Source organism: Homalodisca vitripennis, chromosome 3, assembly GCF_021130785.1.
Source record: "Homalodisca vitripennis isolate AUS2020 chromosome 3, UT_GWSS_2.1, whole genome shotgun sequence".
In the NCBI taxonomy this organism is placed as follows: Eukaryota; Metazoa; Arthropoda; class Insecta; order Hemiptera; family Cicadellidae; genus Homalodisca; species Homalodisca vitripennis.
In genome coordinates this window covers 102,240,678-102,256,423 of record NC_060209.1, presented here as the reverse complement: position 1 = coordinate 102,256,423, position 15,746 = coordinate 102,240,678, and the positions used below count along the sequence as shown (strand labels likewise).

Here is a 15,746-nt window from a genome sequence, read left to right as displayed (position 1 = left end):
TTTTTCTTGATTACTAAATTTTACACCGTTATCTGTGATCGTTTTGGACGATAAGGTTACTGGAATAATGAATTTTTCAAGATCTAAAACAGTGGTCAACCTCTTCACGGTTGTATTTAAATTAACACATATTTTCTTTTTAATTCATAAACTTTCAAGTTAAGGATTGGCTTAAAAAATAAACTTGACGTCATAATGCATCCTTTACCTCTTCTAGTTACAAATAAGTAAATATATTTCAAATTGTACAACACAATTGCTATTTATATACTAACAAATACTTTTATACATTATAAATAAACTTTTAAAAGTTGTAATCAATGTATAGGTGATAAAATAACTCGTTTGTAAAACCTCCTTAGGGTTCTTCTGAAATAAACTTAGTTTTTTGTTGAGGCTTGTTTATAGAATGAAAAATAAATAAATATTTCAAGGAATTATCGATTCCTAATCCTTGATTCCTGATACTAGATTTAGAGGTCTTCGTATCTAAAACCAAGGGAGAGACGCTCAGGTGAGGTTGTTTTAGTGTAATAAATATATTTTTAAAGTTTAAACGCAGACGTTTTGTTTCCTAAGATAGGGCATATTTCTTTTAGCACACTAGCATAAAATTGTTTATGAGAGAGGAGAGGAACTGCCTACATTCACTGTTATGCTCTGATCATGAAATATGTATGAGTTGTCTGCTGTCTTGTAGTAATATTAAAGTACATACATAGTAGTTTTTTGTTTGTTGTAAGTTTGCTTTTAACTCCTCAAACTTAAACTCAAATAAATTTTATTTGCATAACCTAAACTAATAGCACGTACATCAATGTTTGTCCATGTGGTTTAGGTTCAATCTAAATGTGTACAAAATAATAATATTTACAAAAATAATAAAACAAAAAACTGAAAAAACCGCAACCTATTAATAACAATTAAAAAAAGGAAATTAAATAAAGCATGCAATCTTGACAGTTTATTAATAAATTATAATACGACATCTACTTATAATGACATTATATTAGGAATTAAATTGTAAAAGAGGATTTCAACAAATTAGTTTTATACCAATTACAATCTTAAACTTTGGTTTTAATAGTAAAATTATCTGGGATTCATTTTAAATTAACAAGGTATGCATTCCTGTTTCATTCGTCTTTCTCTATAAAGTTTTCTCTTTTTTGCATTTATATTATCACTAAGTCAGATCACGGTTTCACTTGTTATTCATTTAAGATCAACTGTACCAAATTACGTCCACCACTGTAAAATAAGAGTTAAATAAAACTTTCTTAATGTTGCTTTCTGGTAGTGACGTAGGTTTACCAAGTCGAAGGTTGCGGTTTAGGTTGCCATTTTTAGAGTTATATTATGAAGATATTAATTATATTTATATGCAATGTAATACTTTTATTTATATGAGTTTTAACGTAACTTATGAAACATAGGAACAAAAATAATGTTTCTTAAAGATACTAATTACATTTACTTAATTTTCGGTAATTTTATACAGAATTATATGATTAAATTAACGTAATATAAATTAACTTGAAATATCTTTAAAAACACTTAATTTTCATTCTGTACAAAGTATACTTAGGCTTACTTAATTTCCAGAACTCTCTGATGATAACATAAGGGCAAAATATAGTGTCAATAGAGTGATATTCATTCGTCCTATTTAAATTTATTTGTCATGCCCTTGAATGGTTAACTCATAAACATTTGTCCAGTATGTTGTTAGTGATCAAAATTATACACCTTTAGACCGTTTTATCATAGTTCAATTTTTCTGTTGTAACGACGTAAACAGATATGGTAGTAAGTTTAAACGTTAAAAAAACATTCAGTATGACTCTATTGCGGTTGTAAGTACCAAATATATTATACAAAATATTACTTTTGACGTGACAACGTCTTAAATTAGGTTGCGGCTCGGAGTCACTCATGAAAAAGTGTAACGCGCCGGTAACGTTACGATGCCCGTCCAGTGGGTCCGCCGCACGGGATCCGCACGGGATAATGCAGATAACTATGTTTATTCGTGAAAAATGTGGAGTGCTTAGATTCGTCATTTACAACAACTACAACAATAAAAGTAAATAATTGTACACTGATATTTCATTATCGTAAACTATGATTGATTGATTAATTGTTAGATTGACACAAAAGTTGAGAAACTGAGTTTATATATTATTAACTAGAGTTTATATATTATGTCCATACTATTGACAAATGTTGATAGTGTTAAGTAAATTATTAGTTTAAATCACTCTACAATCAATCGTAATTCAGTCGATTGAGAAGAAAACAGCGCGTATTGCTAGTCAAACATTTAAAATAACAAATTATAACCTCTAACCTGTCATAACAGTGCGACCAAACAAACGAACTAAACCGACCAATCACCACGCGCGCGGAGTTAGAATTTAACTGTGTTTAGCAAGAATTTCAAATTCCAATTTTAGTAAATTGTTTTATTCAACTTTACCATTTACAATAACAAATTTTAATTAATTTCAAATTATGTACAATGTTTTAGTAAACAAAATATATTTCTATAGTTAAAATTTGTGCAATTCTTATTTTCATTCAATTCCTTGTTCCTATTGTGCAATTTAATAATATTCATATCAATAAATATTCTACCGAGAAAAAGACGTTGTCACGTAAATCTTCGCCCGTAAAACCGACTTTACAGGCAACCATAATTTTTTTCTCATTTTCCTAAGGTAATAAAGTGTTACATCAACCACAAATGAATATTTTTGTTCTTCAGTACATGGTCCTAATATTTATAGCAGTTGCATTTCAAGAAGAAATACTAAGAATGACAGAAATCAGAAAACAGAAAATTCCTGTTATATCGAGTATTTATTTTCTGCGAAGCAGGTAACTCCTTGTGACACTTTCAGTATCGGAAATATCGGGAATGTGTCCTGAATGTGAATGTGGAAACGGACGAAGCAGTCGTCATCTTTCAGACTCATCGTAAAGAATGCACAAGTTTTCCACCGTATTGTCACAATTAATAGATAGTTTGTCACACATTTAAGCTTTATTTAGAACACTGTTTTATTACAATTCTTTGCTATTTATGAAATATAAATGATTATAGGAGAGTGACAGGCTTATTAATTTAATTTTGAACAATTGCATTATCTTTCTTTCTCAGTTAATTGATACTGTTTTGGTACCATTCCATAACATGAGCAAGATATAATTAATTATATCTGGTTAATTTTATTTGGTTACCGATGTCAATATTTTTTAGTTAATAATTTAAGAATTAAACATTATTTCGTATAATAAATATAATAATAATAATAATGAAATACCAAGAAGGGATTATTAGCACAAATATTCACCATGATATATATTTTAATTGAATTTCTACTATTTTTGTCACTCACAGAGTAAAAAGTAATTAAATAGTTGAAAGGGAGCAGTGTTTAATCAGAGGGCTAATCCAATAAAACAGCACTGGGTTCAAATGTTTAATCGCGCACAGACGCAAACACGCACAAATAAATTTTCCAGCCTCTTGTTAATTAAATTTGGTTTTAAGGGTTACATTAAACTCAGTCTATTTGGGGTTGTAATGCGTTTGAGGTTGAGATAAGTGACTTGATTTGTGTGTGTGTGTGTGTGTGTGTGTTAGAGTAATTTATTTTTGTATCACAGTAAATAATATTGAATTACTTACATATATAAAACAGTAGCACTAGAAACAATTGATTTCGTTATGTTTCGACTATAACAGTGGCACTCCTTTTCAACTTGCCCATTTTGGACATTTCCATAAATTCCAAAGGCCGGAGAGGAACTGGGTCAGGTAAAAAATTATCTCTGGATGCTAAAGTTCCGTTTCCACTCTTAGATATGCTCCCAGTGACTTTATCTCTGCTAGTGTGTGTTCTCTCTAGCTGCCATCAATCATAGCCAAATCTCTCCTATTCGACCGAGTAACTTCTATCTCTCTTTGGCAATCAGGGACTGTTGCAGTATCAGCAACATTTACTAATAATCATATGAAACAGATCCTTTAAGGAATTTGAATATTAAGTTTACAATATAATAAAACATAATAACAACAACAACATAATAAAACACACATAATGTACACAATGTAATGTTACATAATGTATGGTAATGTTCCATATGTCTAGACTCAAAATAGGCCCTGTATTTACAATTGCCATGACCCTCTTCTTGTACGGTTCATCCATCAGTTACTTATCCTGATGTTGGAGGTTTTAGCGCAATTTTGTACGTAAATTTTAGTTCAGATAGTTAGGTATCATAAACTTTTATTTCAAATTATGAGGCACTCATCACCTTGGCCATCATCACAATTAATTGTGGAATGATCTTTAAAAACAGTATTAATGAAGTGGCTATTTCGAAACCTATACTGACAGGTCGCCCTTTGCTAGACTCAATTACGTTTGCTAGCCCTAGCACTTGTTCTATGTATTATAGATTATTTTTTAAGTTTACATGTGTAAAAACTTTTTAGAATGTGTTTATGCTGAAATGCTCGATGAAACTAACGTATTGATAATTGTTAAACAGAGCTTTAAATCTTGATGTAGGGGAGACCGGGGCAAGTTGACGACGTTTAAGGAATAAATATTTTTAATAAAATATTGTGATAAAAATAAAAGTCTTACGATACATAAGAGTTAAGTATAAGTCTTTACCTACATTTAATTTTTTTTTAATTATCATAATATCAATTTTTTGTTTGTAAATTTTAGTTCTTATGAAACAATGCAAAAATGTCATCTTGCCCCACCCCCGGGGCAAGATGACTTTTGCATAGGGGCAAGATGACGAATGTTATGGAGGTTTAAATAAACACGCTACTTTGTAAAAGAAAAGGCTGCTAGTCATTTTTATTTATGTACAAAAACTGACAAACTAGCAGTAGTCACAAACAAATTCCCCACCTTCGTAGCTTGTACAATTCTCGTGCCACCATTCACTGCACTTGGAACACTGGATCCACTCTTCAACTGGAGGATCGGAGTATTTTTCTTCACACCCAGGACATCTAACTTCACTGCCTTTTGAAGTAGAAGCTGTGTTCATACACCTAGGACGTTTTTTGTAGGGTCCAAACTTGAGTTTCTTTGAAACCTTTGAAGCTCGAAGCTCTTCTCTTTTCTTTTTTAAGCGCTCTTTTTCATCCTTCATTTCTTGCTTTACTTCCAAACACATTTTTACTGGCGTGCTTGTTATAATACTAGAACTTAACTTCTGAACTTTTCTTTTCTTATCCTTTGGTTTACCTTTAGGTAAAGGCTTAAAGTCGAAGACACTTGTATTCTTCCTTTACCGGGATTGGGGCACAGTCTACTAGGCCTACTGTTTCTTGGCGTTCACTCAGCTCAATGGTTTCTTCTTCAGGTTCACCTGGAGTTTCTGTTGTATTTGATGTTGTTGATTGGATAGTAGGATTTTCATCTTCATTATAGCTAGGGTCTAGGCCTACATCCAGGTTCTGATCAGTTGTTTGTGATGCAGCAAAGTCATGTTCGTCGAATACAAGTGGATTATAAGGTTCTATTCCTGTGGACCTGAACCCACTAACGGCATTGCCAACAGTTGCAGCCTTGAAATAAGCAATGGTCAAAAGCTCACCAATTTTTAAAGTCACTGATGGTCTGTCCTGGATTATTGACCATGAAGTTGTCACAAGCTTGACTGTAAAAGGTTTTCAGCGAACCAAAGAATGAAACGTCCAAGGGCTGAAGACGGTGTGTTGTATGAGGAGGAAATCCAACCATAACAATATGGTTATCTCTGCATAAGTTGATTGCCTCTAGGGTTATGTGGGTTCTGTGATTATCGACAAGTAGCAGGATAGGAGAATCAACTGTGGGTTTTGCATTGAGGATAAAGTGGTTCAAAAACTTTACGAACAACTCTCCGTTGCTCCAGCCATTATCGCTGCAGTGGCCCACACTACCTGGTGGAGCTCTTTCCATGAGTTCAGGTCGCATTCGCTTTCTGGCAAATACCAAAAAAGGGGGTAGGTAAGTTCCCGTAGCATTGATGCAACAAATAATAGTGACGTTCCTGCCTCTCTCCCCAGACACAACTTTAGAAACTCTTCTACTTCCTTTTGGTGAAATTACCTTAGGTAATTTATTGGGCACAGTAGATAGTCCTGATTCATCTGCATTGTAGATATTAGCAGCGGGAAAATTGTGTTTTTCTCGCACTTCCTTCAAAATGGAGAAAAATTTATCAACACTAGGTTTGTTGAAACCCATTGCTCTTGCAACAGATGTTGCTTCTGGCTTACGCATACTAAAGTTGTGTTTTTTCATAAAGGTAGCCAGCCAATCCTCACCAGCCATTTTAGTTTCTTTATTAAACGGATGAGAAATCCCTAAGTGTTCTGCGTATTCAAAAACGAGTTTTCTGCACTGCAACTTGGTCATTCCAAAAAACATTTGGTCCATTACCGTCAAATAGTTGTGTAAATCTTGGAGCTGCTCTTCATTGAATACTTCTCTATATCTTCCTCCATGGACAGGCATATCCTAAAAAAAAAAACTTGTTTAAGGGTGAGCAGGAAAGGTAAAAAATTTATATTTATTTTATTTCATTATTTTAAAGTTTGGTACTTTTTAAGGTTTGGAAAATGTAAATAATAATCGTTGTAGGTTGCTTAGAAATGTTGTGATGAAGTAAATGAAAATGTTATGTGTATTTGCGTAAAAAGCTGGGGTACGGATTATAGTCTTGTCTTTGTAACGTGAGAAGTTGTTATACCAAAGTAAATTTTGTTTTAATATCAAAAACAAGGTGGTAAATAATTTAACTTAAAACAAGTTGTAAATATAAACGTGGTGCAAGGTGTAGGTGAAAATAGTTACCGAAACGTTCTTTTTCAGTCGGCGTCGAAGTGTTGCCTCTGGAACATTGTAAGTTCTCGCTGCTCCCAAGCAAGTCATTCTTCCCTCCTTGACCTCTGTGAAAGCAGTATCCATGTTGGTTTTTTCCCACTCTCCTCTAGAGGAAGTCTTTTTGTAGTTTCTCACCATCTCTGGAACCAAAGTAAAACTAAAAATCTGTACCCGCATATTAAATTAATAAAAATTCAATTCTAAAGTAAAATTGTTAAACAAAAGTGTAGATTAAATTTTTTTTAAATAAGTGGTTAAGTCTCACAGTGTCGTCAGTTATTAGTTTACTTAAATCAAAATTGTATGCATAACCATACTTCTTAAAAGTTTCAGCTTTGCACCAGTAAAATTAACCGGGGCAAGATGACGAACACGCCATCTTGCCCCACGTCATCTTGCCCCGAGCGGCCGTAATAGAGTAGGTAAATTTTATTGGCATTAAGTTTAAGATAAATATAAACAAACATGGTATTTATGAGTAGCCTAATACATAAGGTAAATATAGGTAATATTGAAAATTAACATATCTTACCTGCGTATTCAATAAACCTTACGATGCAAAGGCCGAAAGTTTACAAAAAAACAAAAACGCACTCCAAAAACAACAAGCCGCTTTTGTAACAACACACACAATGGCGAACTTGTCTTCACTGCCAGTTATTTCAGAGGCCATCCGTGTGGAGCGCTACTGACATTCGACCGGTGCTACTACCTAGCAACTAATTTGAGAAACTAACCATTCGTCGTCTTGCCCCGGTCGTCAACTTGCCCCGGTCTCCCCTAATAGTCTCTTGAAGTGCCAGTGATTTTGTCGTTAGTATTTGCTACTAAAGAAAAAATAGTTTCAATGAGAAATCGCGTGCTAAAAGGCCATATAATATGAGTTTTATTGTGACCTGTTTTCGAAGAGCAGCAGTAAAATGTATCATTAATACAAGATTAAAAGACGTCATTGTTTTAATTTATTACCAATTGTAATCAACAACAAGTTGGCATCACTTCATCTTAAATCCAGAATATCGTAAATAAAAATCTTTATTAATAGTTTTTGAGATTAGGAATCACGTTATGAGTAACATTTTTATTTATAAACTGCTATTTAATTTGTGTTACATTACGCTCGAGAAGAGAGCAAGAAAATTTCAATACGAGACCCACTTACAGGTCAATTACAAGGGAAATATGTAGATAAGCTTTTGGGAAATAAGTGTGCATGTTAAAAAGACCTATTTGTATTAAATTTGGGTTTTAACCTCATTTAATTATTACTATTAGGGCAATTTTTTATTCCAGGTTAAATTAAATTCCCTTCCAAAATTAAAAATAATCTGTTTATAAATTTATATTACGAGATGTATCATGATCTTGACTAGATGGTATAGGGATTTTTAAAAGGTATCAGTAAATTTTCTCATTTTGGCCAAATTATTACTAATTATGCTAACATAAGGAATCCCTCGGCCTATGTAAAACTTGGGTGAACTTGGTTCTATACGATCAAATCAGCGGGTAATATTTCGGGTGAAGTTATTTCCAACGAGTAGTAAATACGGGAGTCACCTTAAGTTCATTGGCATTCTTTAACCATCAAAACTAGGTTGAGGTGTAATTTTATGTTTTTTAATCTTCTATCTGACTAAAATATAAAATATTTGCAATATTTAACGGAAAAATTTAAAAGGTCCAATCAAAATTGGGTTGGTAACCATTCAAACAGTGATACATTTTCAATATAACAAACTTTTATTTCTATTTCAATGTGAAATTGGATAGTTTAATTACTCTCTACAAAGCCAAATTGAAACGGAATTGATTACAGTGAAGTGTAATCTCCTTGCAAACACACTTTGTTTGTCAGCTTTGGGAATAATTACATGCAGCTTTTACTTTGCAAAGAGCTTATAAAATCTTTCCAAGTTACGAGTGAAACATAGTGTTGAGTAATATTTTGTTATTATTATATTGTAGCTTAAATATAGTTACAAAGATAGCTTTATATAGAAACATGGAAAATATTAATTATTATATTTTTGTTGATAGTTTATTATTTCTTAGGTTTAGATGTCCTAAATTACAGTATAACAAATCCTCAGAAATAAATAATTTTCCTGTGCTGCACACGGTCTGGGATTTTCCTGTTTCCAACACCTTTCCAGCCGAATTGATGAACCTTAGAAGGGATTTTCACCTCAGGATGCAATACACTCTCTCTCACTGTACATCTATCTTGTGCAACAGAAGCAAATTTCAGAAGTACAGACTATCCATATGTGTCCTATCGGAGGTAGCTGTAAGTTGATAGCATATCATGAAACACATACTTATTTATTTTTTTTAAAGTAACCCTAATTGCCTATATTAGTGACTGAAAAATACAAATACCAATAATCATTGAGCCCCAAAATCGAAAGCAATATTATCGCTAGTAGACGTTGCATTTCCAATGAGAACTTTTATACAATAATTTCCTCTCCATTATCACTGATCAACGCATCGGCAATTAGATTGTCCTTCATAACTGCAAACTTTAGCCGGTCTATTCTTCTATTATGGGCTACAGAGAACATATTATGGCTCACCAAAAACTCCAGGGTATATTAAATCTCTGCCCAGGGTTTTTTTTGACTGCGAAGAAACCCCTCAGGTTTTGTCGGCAGTTGGAATCTCCAGGATACTGACAGCTAAGAGAAGCCCAGAGTTTACAGTAGTCCTTCTGAGTTAGTTTTATGTTCTTTCGCGAATAGAACTTTTAAGAAATCTCTCCTGGAATTATTCACACACTTATATATACTTGAATTTGTTTTTTAAATTCGTGTATGTTATTACATCACTCACAGAATAACACTGTTTGCATATTCAAAATATGAAATTAATATTATGAGAAAGTCATTGGAAATTTAGTTGTTGAATCTAGCCCTTCAGGTGTTAGGTACTTATAAACTGTATGCTAATCATTTAACCACAGAATTTATTATGTAGGAAGAAATTTTAAATGATTTTTCCTTCAAATATGAACGTTGAGGTGTGATATAATGATACGAAGATGTGAAGTTAGAACTATTATCGCTACCATTTTATCTCATGTTCCTATATTGCCTAGATAATTCCAAGAATGAGAGCTAATATTAGTATTTATCTAATTCCTCCATGAATTTACGCCCGTAGAGATATGCTTTTAAGTACAGAGACGTTAAGTACAGTATGCTTACGTACTGACGAACATTTTTGTAGTGCAATCTATCAATCTATTAGTAATTTATAACCCATAACGAAATAAAAGGTCACCAAGAAGATGACTGAAAATCACATTGGTATAACAAGATTTCATCCTTTGCTAAATGTTTCGGCCGTTGTACGTCAAGCTTTAAATAGTAAAGTACACATTTTTTAACTGGAGGCTTCTCATTGTTCCTGGATGCTCAGTTATAATTAGTTCATTTAAAGGGATCTTACATCTTCTAAGGCGTCCAAATCCATGGGGAGAAGGTTTTGAAAACAGTCATGGCTCTGTTAATGTATAGAGTGAATAAATAAAAAGAGAGAACAACTAGACTTGAAAGTATTTCAAGTTCTAAATTTCTTAGAAGCAAAAGCTAATGTGACAGGTGATGAGTTGTTAGAAGGACATTACTGAGTTTCTGTCCCTTGAGTTTTCAGAAACTATTCTTTGCGTTCTAGGTTTCTTCCATGGTTTTTTTTTACTTTTCTCTGACTCGGAAAATATGTGACTTAAATTATTTAAGTTGCAAAACTTAGTATAATATACATTTTATTATTTTATACAGTGCTCAACGGCCCGTAATACAAAGTAAATAAACTGGTAAATTTTAGCCAAACACCAAAAGCATATCACACATAAATCAAAATACTATTAAAATAAATTAACCGCCTAATACCAACAAGAGAATATCAACAATTTTGGAGTACTCTATACTGTGTCGCAAAATTACAAGTCTACAGCTAATTTTATTACGCAAAATGTGTTATTACGGCTTATTGTTATAATATTTTTACTCAGTTTGCTTACAAAAAAATTAAATTGTGCTATTTTATAGTCAGCCAAATATGCACCAGTATTAGACTCGATGTTAATTATTCAGGAATTATGCTAAATTTTAAGCACCTTGATAAATGATGTATAACTTTTAATTAACCCTGTGTTTTATATATTGAATATATATATTATATATATAATATATATATATATATATATATAATATATATATATATATATATATATATTGAACAGAAAAGATATAAAAAAACTCAGTTGGCAGTATTGGAAAGCTTGTCAGGTAATAACAACAATGAGCTCCAGTCCTGTGGGACGTATTACTGTGTTTATACGGCTTGCAATGTCGGGTTCTCTTCTCTGTTATTTATTATGATGTTCATTCATCTAGTTATGAAATTCGTATGTATGTTTGACGGATGTCACCTCTTGAACCGATCTGTATTTTCAGAACAGGTTAACATTTTAAAATATTTTTTATTAAATGTAGCCAACCGATGTGTTTCTGTATGTATATATTACTGAAAATTAAGAATACATTACTTGACGGAATAATGGATACTCTAATAATGACGTATGTTTGTGTGCGTGCATTTATCTCTGAAATATTTGGATATTAAAATATTTTAAGATCTTGTCAATAATCGTTCATTTACTTTAGATGAATCTCAAATCACGAATAGTTTATGTTCATAGGAAAGTTTGACTGTAGAATAAAGCATGATGGGTTTCTAATTTTACTAAAGATTTTGCTGTAGTGTATTATGAGTATGGTGTATTATTAAGTGTGCGGTATTATGAGTGTATCTCTGTGTCTGGTGAAATTATAAAAAATGAAAGTACAAAGTCAAGAAGGTTTTTCATTAGGTAAACTTTACCGACAACTGTAATGACCTACCTTAGTGCTACACATCACTCTAACAGCTTTTTAAAATGGGTGGGGGGGGGGGGGGGTGGGGGGGGGGGGGGGTGGGGGGGGGGGGGGGTGGGGGGGGGGGGGGGTGGGGGGGGGGGGGGGTGGGGGGGGGGGGGGGACGTGTATTTAACGTAATATATATATATATATATATATACGTTCTGCATTGAGTAATAAAGTAAATAAACCTTCATTTTTAAACTGTTAATGGATATTTCTTTTGTCAAAGGACTAGTATCTATTATAAAAAAATATATCAAATATATAGGATATATATATATATATATATATCAATTTAATATATATTAACTATATTTTTAGACATTAGAACCAGTAATTCTACCTTGAGATATACAATCTCGTTTCTTAATATAAAAATTACTCTAACAAGAATGTAAATTTTATAAGTAATAATGAATCCAAAAATGTGTTAGTAAGCGATAATCCCAAGAACGCCTGGACCAATTCGGGTAATTATTTGATTTAATATCCGTTAACATCCGAAGGAGGTTCGTGTGAAGAGAATGAAAGCTTGGCCAGTTAATATTAAATATTTTGGAATTTGGATAAATGCAATATTTATGTTTCATAATCCAAATATAACTGACACTAAATATCTGTTAAATTTAGCTGAAGGCTCAACACATTGACTGACTAAAATATCTGGTAACATTTCATTTTTAATTACAAAGACAAATTAAATATTTAACTTAATCTAAGTCTAATGTGTTGTAAATACTATTTAAACACTGTTATAAAACCAACATTTATGAGGAAAACTATGTATTCTTTTACATAAGATACACAAAATTGGTAGGCTTCCTTGAAATTTTGATATGATATTTTATATATTCTGTATATTTTAACAGTGGCCCAAAGGAAAAATTATGTGAAATGAACAATAATATGTCTCAACGAGCTATTCTTCTCAGACTGAAGTCAGAAAAAACAACAAAACTTTTATATCAAAAAACCACTATTATTATTTTGAAATGATGCATGGACTTATTAACGGTTTCCCCCTTAATACGTTTTTCGTATATACTGAAAATATATACGAGTTAGGTTGGATTTCCTCCTAGGCCGCTAGGAATAGGCTTCTCAGTCATACTTATGTATAATAATACATGGAAAACCGTTTTCATTATCGAGCATTGCAGAAAGATTGCAGAATCACAATATAAAGACCTAAATAGAAAATGCTCAATAATATTAGGGAAATATTTGGCAAAATCAAACCTATGTAAAGAAGAGACACATTTACTGACTGTAAGTTACATACAACTTTATATATACTAATTGAAGAAATACTGAGCATAGGAATTATATTTTTATAATTTTATAGTCATTTGTTCAATCTTTATCAAAGAATTATAGTTTTGAGGAATAAAAAATGCTTTTTTTCAAGGTTTGGGAGTATTTTCACCATATTTTCTAAATTTCAGAAACGAATCAAAAAGCTTTAATACGCAGAGAAATTAGTCTTCCATATGTAATGATGTTGTTTTATTACTAAAAAATCAAACGATTAAGCAGAAGTTTATTTGTATCAAAGATTACATGTAAACACTAACTTCCCCCTGATCCGTGCTTGATGACTGGAAGGGGTGAGAGATTAAGGAGCGAAGGCTGTAAAGATTTTAGTACATTTTTATAGAGATCTCCTCAATTACGTTTTACAGCGGGGTTTCTCCTAACATGACTGAAATATATATATATATTTTGGAATGATTCGTTCCGACAGCGATAAAGAGTAAAATTTAAGAATCTCTGTGTATCTTATATATTTATATAAATTTAGTTTAACTGCAAAGCCTTAAATGCAATGTAGCATCGAACAAGGAGATTATTCCAAAATCCTGTGTCGACACGAGAATAATTATATTCAAATTTTAGCGTTTTATAAAGATACAATTCTTGAGGCAATATTAGAATTTAATTACAGGCATATTATTGTTTTATCTAGAAAAACCTAACAAATTATAATAATCAAATTCAATTCTTATATCTTGACCTCTTATCTCTCTTTTTTATTTTATTATAAGATATATATTTTATTATTATTTTATTACTCTCTAACAAAAGGGTCAAAGTTCCGCTTCTTGAAGATGTCAAAAAAATTACAAACGGGTTTATACAGTTTTTTTTAACACTTTTAGAAGTATAAATAAAATGCTTTTTGGAGTAAAGGGATCCTTGCAAAAAATCCTTAGTTACAATATTTTTATTTTTTGTTCTTTCTCTTTTTATATCTTTTAATATTTTGAATCAAAAATTGTTGTATTGTAATAAAGCTGGGTCTTAAAATAAAAAAACAATTGGAATTACTTCAAAATCAATAGATTTGCTTACATTAACAACAGAAAGCCTTTTAAAATGTTACCGTTTTTAGTAATGGTGCTTACATGTATTTATTACTATCAAAAGAATACGCATGTTTGATTCAACTCTGTCCAGTGATACAAGATCAATCCGTATAATTTTGTTATTCAAAATCCAGTTAATGTATTATAGATACATGCCGGGATAGGGACTAATCTATCATTACCAAAAAAGAAATTGTTAGCTTAACTTCTTCCGGCTAGACTGTAGTTGACCTGAGAATTCTCTCTACTTTTCCGTATAGAACAGACGGATAAATATAATCTACCACGATAGATTTTCAATTAGACTTTTTATTCTACAGAATATGTTACCAACATTTAATAATGTACTTTCTGTTAAATATTTTGTTGCCTCTATAAGACATAAAAATTTGACCCTAATATATATACTAAATCGTAAATTCATATTTAACAAATTATATGATAAATAGCCTAGTATTCAAATTTAAACCATACAAGTGAATTCTCTTGTTTACTTCTCCACGCTAACTCACACATTATCTCGGAATGACCAATCATATACTTACCGTTGGATAGTTTAGTAATTATGGCAAAATACTCAATAATATTTTGATTAGGATAATGTTCAGAAGTAAATAAAACTGCATATCTGACATTATATAGTTGCGAATTAAATTCTGAATTTTTAAATAACTCTTCCAATGTTACACTGACCTTTCAGACAGTAAAATGTAACGCCAACCACACTGGAACAACTAGCATAATTAGCGTAACAATTTAGCAAAATGACTAAACCTGTATCTGCATTCGGTTTTTTATTTGTATCGATTTTTATCATACGTAACTGAAGTAAATTAATTTTAGTATCAATCTATAGATTAAATTAATTAATTTTCTCTGAAATCGCTTCAATGAAGCAATATCGAGAACCATTTAATAATTATTACTGAAATTAAATTTGATCGAAACCTGTCTCCTCTTGGATTCAACTATTTTGATTAATGAGCATACATACTGCATTTACAAGAAACCCATTAGTGCACGTTTAGGCGTAAACCGGACAAAATGTTGTATGTAAACCGGTTTTGCACTATCTCCAACTGACTAAATGACTGGCAAATTTAATATTTGCCACTGCATATCGATTCGTGCATTCAATGAGATACTCACAGTCAAACATAGACAGAATAATAAATAAAGCTATAAACGTGAAGTCTAGTGCTAGTCTAATTAGTTTCATTACATTTAGGACAACACTGAGAGCGCTACTACGGCACTAGAAATGCCTTACGCCGGAATACAGTACTATGAATGAAACTAGACACTGTGTGACCGAAGAAGACTTTTCAGGTCTATTTATGTTTTTATTTTGGGACAATAGTGCAAACTCTAACGGCGCGACAGTAATAACTTACACCAGATTAAGATTATTAGGGGCGAAGATAGACATTATTTTATTAAATCGGGTATTTATATGTTTCCGATATTGACAAAAAATCACACTCTAATATTGCTTCTTAACCTCTTAACGCCCACTGTGCCAAATTTGTCACATACCGATTTTA

The 15,746-nt window shown here is 31.8% G+C and overlaps 1 protein-coding gene across 1 annotated transcript in view; it reads right to left on the bottom strand.

Annotated features, from left to right (window-relative positions):
* LOC124358303 overlaps positions 1-7,471 on the bottom strand; it is a 33,190-nt gene extending 25,719 nt beyond the window's left edge. Inside the window, exons 1-4 of the mRNA XM_046810600.1 lie at positions 6,879-7,471; positions 5,635-6,542; positions 5,330-5,570; positions 4,941-5,057 (exon numbers count right to left, since the gene is read on the bottom strand). Coding sequence (XP_046666556.1) covers positions 4,941-5,057; positions 5,330-5,570; positions 5,635-6,542; positions 6,879-7,085 — 1,473 coding nt within the window. The 5' untranslated portion in view covers positions 7,086-7,471. The remainder of the gene's footprint in view (positions 1-4,940; positions 5,058-5,329; positions 5,571-5,634; positions 6,543-6,878) is intronic.
* Positions 7,472-15,746: the final 8,275 nt, after the last annotated feature.